Genomic DNA, 6,562 nt, shown 5'->3' with positions numbered 1-6,562 from the left:
TGGAGGGCAGTGTCACTGGCCCTCATATGTGGGATCTGAACCGGGGCCCTCTGGCATCCCAAGCCAGTTCTTAACCATCGCGCCACTTGGCCGGCTCAAAATAGAGATTCTTGAACCCGCTCACAGAGATACTGAATGAATGGGTCTAAGATGGAGCCTGAGAAGCTGCATTTCTAACAAGCTTCAGTGATGCTCAAACAGCTGGTTCACAATCCAAACTTTGAGTGCAAGACAGTAGATACTCATTAAATGTTTGATGACTGGCTGACTGACTGACTGAATGAATGAATGGGAAAAACCTCAAGGTAATCAGCCATGGGGAGCAGGCTCAGAATGAGTCCCCCAGTCTCTCCCTCTGCAACACAGGTCAACCAAGACCGCAACACAGGCCACTCAGTTCCTTACCTATCTATGACACCCATCCCACCATCCTAAATCTGGGTCACATCTCTGATTCTCCCTAATTGCCCAGCCAGACAGGTGCTGTCACTGAGAATCCTGATGTTGTCCAAGGACATGGCCTTAGTGCATACATGTGCACACGTGTGTGCATGCATACACACACATGCATGCACACACACACACATAAAGCCTTGCCTCTCTGAAGGCTATAATACACTTTCCCTCGCAGAATGGAAGTTGTTCAGAGGTGTTATGTCCACCACAGTGCCTGGCTCACAGTGGGTAGCTACCCAATAAATGGATTACGGAGAGATGGATGGAAGGAAGGATGGATGAATGAACTTCCTATCATCCTCTCGAAACTGTCCATGTTTCATTGTTATTATGTGAATAATAACATGAAGCAGCCCCACGCAGACAAGCAGCACTATTCCAGGGATAGGCCACCTGCAGAGGAAGGGAGGTGGGACCCCAGCATTCCAGGCAGTTCCAGAGGCGGGTCTGACTCAGTTCAAGAGGCTGGGTGAGGCCCTGGCAGGAGCCAGGGGGCCTCCAGGCTGGCTGCGCAGAAGACGCCCCTGAGGAGTCTGTAAAGTCTACAGCTGCCCATTCCAACCTCAGGGCTCTGATTTAACTGGTCTGGGGCCAAGGCTGGATCATGCCACTGTAGTGGGCGATACAACGGCATATAGGACTGGAGGAGGAACTATCCTGAAAGAAAGGGACTGTGAATAAGGGGATACTTCCTTCTGCTTGGCGAGTCATGGAGATGGGAGAGGAAAGCTGCCACTCAAGCTGGCCTCCCTGAAAGATGGATGGTGCAGAGTCATGAAGGTATTGCAGGCAGAAGACACGGCATCAACAGTGGCGTGAACAAATACGGACTGTGGGGGGAGCTGTGAGTAGCAGACGAGCTCTGAAACAAGCTTATGAAATGCTTAAACAAACAAACAAACACACAAAACAGTTAAAAACCTGTCTGCACTTCTCTACTATTTCTAAGGTCTAAGCAATGCCAAACATCTACAGAAAGGAGCACCCCATTGGTCGGAAGGAAGATGCCCATCTTCGGTTCATAGTTCCTCTCCTATAACCGAACGCTTCTCAAACCAATGCTACTTCCTGCAGAACCCACAGGGCCCCTTATACAAGTAGCTCAGTGAGGGGATGGGAGGTAAAGCAGACTATAGACTTTGGAGTCAGAGGAGCTCGAGCTTGAATCCCAGCTCTGACACTTACAGCTGGGTGACTACAGGCAAGTTAACTAAATTGGGCCTAAGCTTCCATCCCTATAAAATTGGAATAATAGACAATGCTATATTTTCTACAGGGTTATAACACATATAAAGAACTTGTAAAGGGCCAGCCGAGTGGCTCAGTTGGTTAAGAGCTCACTCAAGAGTTTGAGCTCTGAGCAACAGCGGTTTGATTCCCGGCCCGAGCTGAGCAGCGGCTGAGCTGCCAACAGGTGGCAGGATGGTTCAGCTAAAAAAAAAAAACTTGTAGAACTTGCATCAAAAGACACAATCTACGGAGTGAAAAAGACAACTTATGGAATGAAAGAAAATATTTGCAAACCATGTATCTGATAAGGGATTAAAGTCAAAATCTATAAAGAACTCCTATAACTCAACAACCAAAAAACCGAATACCTCAATGAAAAAAAAGGGCAAGGGACCTGAACAAACATTTCTCCAAAGATGATATTCAAATGGCCAACAAGCACATAAAAAAGATGTCCAACATCACTCACTAATCAGGGAAATGCAAACCAAAACCACAATGAGATATCACTTCATACTCGTACTCATTAGGATGGCTACCATCAAAAAACAGAAAATTAGTGTTGGCAAGGATGTGGGAAAATTGGAATCCTGGTGCACTACTGGTAGAAAGAAAAATGCAGCTGCTATGGAAAACACATAGAGGTTCCTTAAAAAATTAAAAATGTAATTTCTATATGATCTTGCAATTCCACTTGTGGATATATGCCCCAAAGAACTGAAAACAGGGTCTAGAAGAGATATTTGTACATCCATGTTCATAGCAGCATTATTCATAATAGCCAAAAGGTCCAAGTGCCCATAGACAGATAAATGGATAAGCAAAATGTGGTACATTCATACAACGGATTATTATTCAGCCTTAAAAAGAAAGAAAATTCTGATGCATGCTACAATGTAGATGAACCTGGATGACATTATGCTAAGTAAAATAAGCCAGTCACAAAATGACAAAAGCTGTATGATTCCACTTATATGAGGTACCTAAAGTAGTCAAATTCTTAGAAAGTAGAATGGTGGTTGCCAGGGGTTGGGGGAGGGGGGAATGGGAGTTGTTTAATGAGTACAGTGTTTCAGTTTTGCAAGACGAAAAGTTCTGGAGATCAGCTGCACAACATGAATGTACTTAATGCCACTGACCCGTGCAGTTAAAAATGATTAGGGTGGTAAATTTTATGTTATGTGTATTTAAAAAAAAAATCTACAATTGTGGGTCTCAAATTTCACTAAGCATAAATACAATCTGAGGTTTATGTTAAACATACAGATTCTGGGGCCACTTCCCCAGAAAGTCTGGGTTTCAGGCCCTGGAATCTGCCTTTTCATAAATATCCTAAGGATGTTTACCTCATTAAGAATTCATGGGGCCGGCAGAGTGGTTCAGTTGGTTAAGAGCTTGCTCAAGAGTGTGAGCTCTGAGCAACAGGGTTGCCAGTTCGATTCCCACAGGGGCCAGTGAACTGCGCCGGAGCTGAGCTGCCAACAGGTTGCAGGATGGCTCAGCTGGTGAGAGTACGTGCTCCTAACAATAAGGTTGCCTGTTTGAGATGGTGGTCTACGCCCGCCTGCAACTAAAGACTGAACTTGGCACCTTGAGCTGAGCTGCTGCCTGGATGGCTCAGAGGATAGAGCGCACGCTCTTAACAACGAGGCTGCTGGTTCGACTCCCACATGGGATGGTGGCTACACCCATCTGCAACTACTTTAACACAGCACCTTGAGCGGTGCAACTGGACTTGGAGATGAGCCTGCTGCGCCCTCCACAACTAAGATTGAAGGACAGCAACTTGGCTGTTCCACTTCCCCAATTCCCCAATTAAAAAAAAAAAGTCTTAAAAAAAAAAAAGAATTCATTTATGTCTCTCTTCTAAAGGCTTAAGGCATATTCTGTTGAACATTTTGCTTTGCTGAGCAGTATTTTTTTTAAAAGTGTGTGTGTGTGTGTGTGTGTGTGTGTGTGTGTGTGTGTAGAACAATCTCGTGTTGTTGATTCTAGCCACACACCCGACAAGATGGTCCTCCAGTCCTTAGGGAAGTATGAACTACAAAGCTCCAGTATGCGACCCCTGGGCTCCAGGCCCACGGGCCTCTCACATTTCAGCCTGGACAAGCTCTGCAGCTCGCCAGAAGCGTGTCAACTAAACCAAACACATGCCCACAGGATGTCCCCAACAAGGAGGTAATGTCAAGCACACCCTGCAGTGCCTCTGCCTCCCAAGCAGCTGGGAAGAGATCTGATGCAGGCAACACCCCTGCAAACAGTGCAGACAACACAGAGAACCCACAATTCCCAAGGGCAGCCCAGCGAGCAGAAGACCAAGGAGAGCCAGTGTGGCCAGTGAAACGTTGGCCAGGGAGGGCCTCGGAATGAGCGAAAACAGCCTGGGGAAGAGGCTGCTTTCTCAAGGAACCCAGGCCTCTCCTCCCACAACCTAACTAGCAAAGGAGACTGCTCACTCAACCGCAGCCAACTAAATACAGTGTTCTCACCCCACCACAGCCAGCCATGTAGTCATTTGTTATCTTCATCATCGTAATAGCACCTTTGACATTTCCCATGCTTGACTCCAACACCATCATTACTTTCCAGTGTGGCAGGGATGTCGCTCTTTGAGCATGAAGCATTGAGTACTTTCAACCTGCTAAGGCAGAAGGGCCCAGGACATCAGGATTGCGATGCTCCCCCCACCACGAGAAGGAGATCTGCCAGGAAACCGATAAGAGGTTAACTTTCAGCCCCCACCCCACCCCTTCCAAGGCCCTGAAAGGGGGTTCAGCAATATGTTTGGTCATGTGGTTTTGTGAAATGTACAGAAGCAAAATATAAAATTTCTCGTATTCTTTTTCTTATAGCTCCTCCCCCTTCATACAAATGCTATGAACAACAGACCCCACAAACAGGTTTGTGGCTGGATCCCACTTAAATTTAGTGAGGACCTTCCCCCCTCCCCCGCACAATGCCACCTGCATTCACATCCGTTAGCTCATTCATACGGGATAGGTTTTATTCTTAAGCCACTTTTACAAATAAGGAAATGGCGATTCAGAAAGGTTGCATGAGGTTCCATGACATGCCTAGGGTCACCTGGGTTCCAGGAAGTCCAGCCCCTGAATCCAAGTCAGTGTTCTTTCTCCTCTACCATCCCTTCCTGGTTGTCCTGAGAAGAGCTAAATAATCATCACAGATAGGCATTCTTAAAAAAAAAAAAAAAAGAAGAAGAAGAAAAGAAACTACTCTTCTGATTAATCAGTTAAAAACCCTTAATAATAACCACTAACTTCTACTGCCCACTTGCCCTGTGGCAGGCGTGCACTGAAACACTTCTCTTGCAATATATTTCATTTACTTCTCACCATAATCCTATGAGATCGATGTCATCAGCCTCACTCTACAGATCAGGCAACTGAGACTCAGAAAAGTTCATTAATGCACCCAAGAACACACAGTGAGTAGGAAAGCCAAGGCTTAATTAAGCTGAGGTCTAATCCTAAAGCCCTTGCATTTAACCATCGTGCACTATTCCAGTTAGAAGTGGAGAAAGCCCACCAGCTGGATGGGGGCAGGGCAGGGAAAATGCCTTCAGCATACATCAGGAGGGTGGCCTACAAGCTAGAAGGAAGGAATGAAAAATATTAGAGATGATTCCAGGCTCAAATGAACCAATAATTGCCATGTCAACTGCTTCACATGGGGCTTGGTGCCCAGGTCCCAGCTGAGGCCCTATCTCTCAGAGGCCCCATTTAAATAGTCTATGTATGGCGCAGTATCTCCAAGCACCCCGCACAATTTCCAGAGAGCAAGAAAGGTGTCACCCGTCTCCTGTGACTAACCTTCCAAATACATTGAGTTTTTCAGTTAGTCTAGGCTTCCACAGAGCTTATCTCCTAACTTTCTAAGGCTTTTCTGGTGCAGCTGATAAGATTTTCTAGCCCTGTTAAAATGAGATGAGATCCAGCCAGCTGTCGAGAAATGTACAATGAGATTATATTGAGAAGGAACCACCAGAGACAAAGGCCGCTAAAGAGGCACTGGCCTGCTGCTGTCTGCTTTTGTGGCAGAAATCTGAATGGGCGCTGGGTCTTGGGTGGGGGTGGGGCGCAGAGAAGAGGCAACAGCCATTTGCCTTTTGCCCTGGCGTGGCCTTCCTCTGTGCCTTGCTGAAGAGGCCACTCAGGAGCAGGGGACAGAGGAGTCGTATCTTTAAATGGTGAGAAAGGCTGATAATTTAGGAAGAGTTGTGTGTTGGTAACAAAGAGGACAAAGATGCCCACGGCTCTGCCTTCTTCACCTGGGCCTGTCTGTGGGGATTTCATGTCCCCTGGTGCTAGGCCATACCTCTTGTCCCAGCCCCTGGCCCTGGGCCTCACTCGAATTTAAGTCCCGGCGGGGTGCTCATCAGCACGCCCACCATCCTTCCAGGATGAATACCCTGGGTCTCCCGTGCCCGGGCCAGGCACCTCGCCTTGCAGACAGGTGCCCTGGCATGTGGGTGCCCTCTCTGCTGTGCCCAGGTAACAGATGAGGCCACACCCCAGATGCTGCCGGAGGCTCAGGTGCACTCTGGTCTGCACTCACGTGGCCACAGAGAGCTGGACCCCAGGCCAGGCCAGTCCAACGACTGTCCCCTGTCTGTGCCTGGTGGCCGCGGCGGCCAGGGCACAGGTGAGCCGCCTCACCGCTCACACAGGCGGAGTGGGCTCTCGGGAGGCCCTCACCTGTCCCGGCCCTGGGGGCGCTGCTTGCACTCGGGGCCCCGAGCTCCGTCCCGCCTGCCCCGCGCAAGGCCAAGCCGGGACGCGGTGCCGCGGCGCGCAGGGCCGGGCGGAGGCCGCCGGGCCTGTCTCCGCGGCGGCCCGGGCACGGAGCCCGCAGGCCT

At 48.6% G+C, this 6,562-nt stretch overlaps 1 protein-coding gene across 2 annotated transcripts in view; it reads right to left on the bottom strand.

Annotated features, from left to right (window-relative positions):
* MVB12B (multivesicular body subunit 12B) overlaps positions 1–6,485 on the bottom strand; it is a 192,688-nt gene extending 186,203 nt beyond the window's left edge. The window contains exon 1 of one of the 2 annotated variants that reach the window (XM_019636394.1): positions 6,402–6,485. Coding sequence is in view for 1 of the 2 variants with exons in the window: in XM_019636354.1 (XP_019491899.1) it covers positions 4,229–4,237 (9 nt within the window). In the remaining variant the exon portion in view is untranslated. Of the gene's footprint in view, positions 1–4,228; positions 4,357–6,401 lie in introns of those variants that run through there. The other variant, XM_019636354.1, reaches the window with a different exon arrangement.
* Positions 6,486–6,562: the final 77 nt, after the last annotated feature.

Source organism: Hipposideros armiger, unplaced genomic scaffold (genome assembly GCF_001890085.2).
Source record: "Hipposideros armiger isolate ML-2016 unplaced genomic scaffold, ASM189008v1 scaffold_3, whole genome shotgun sequence".
Lineage (NCBI taxonomy): Eukaryota > Metazoa > Chordata > Mammalia > Chiroptera > Hipposideridae > Hipposideros > Hipposideros armiger.
This window is presented reverse-complemented; position numbering and strand designations above follow the sequence as displayed.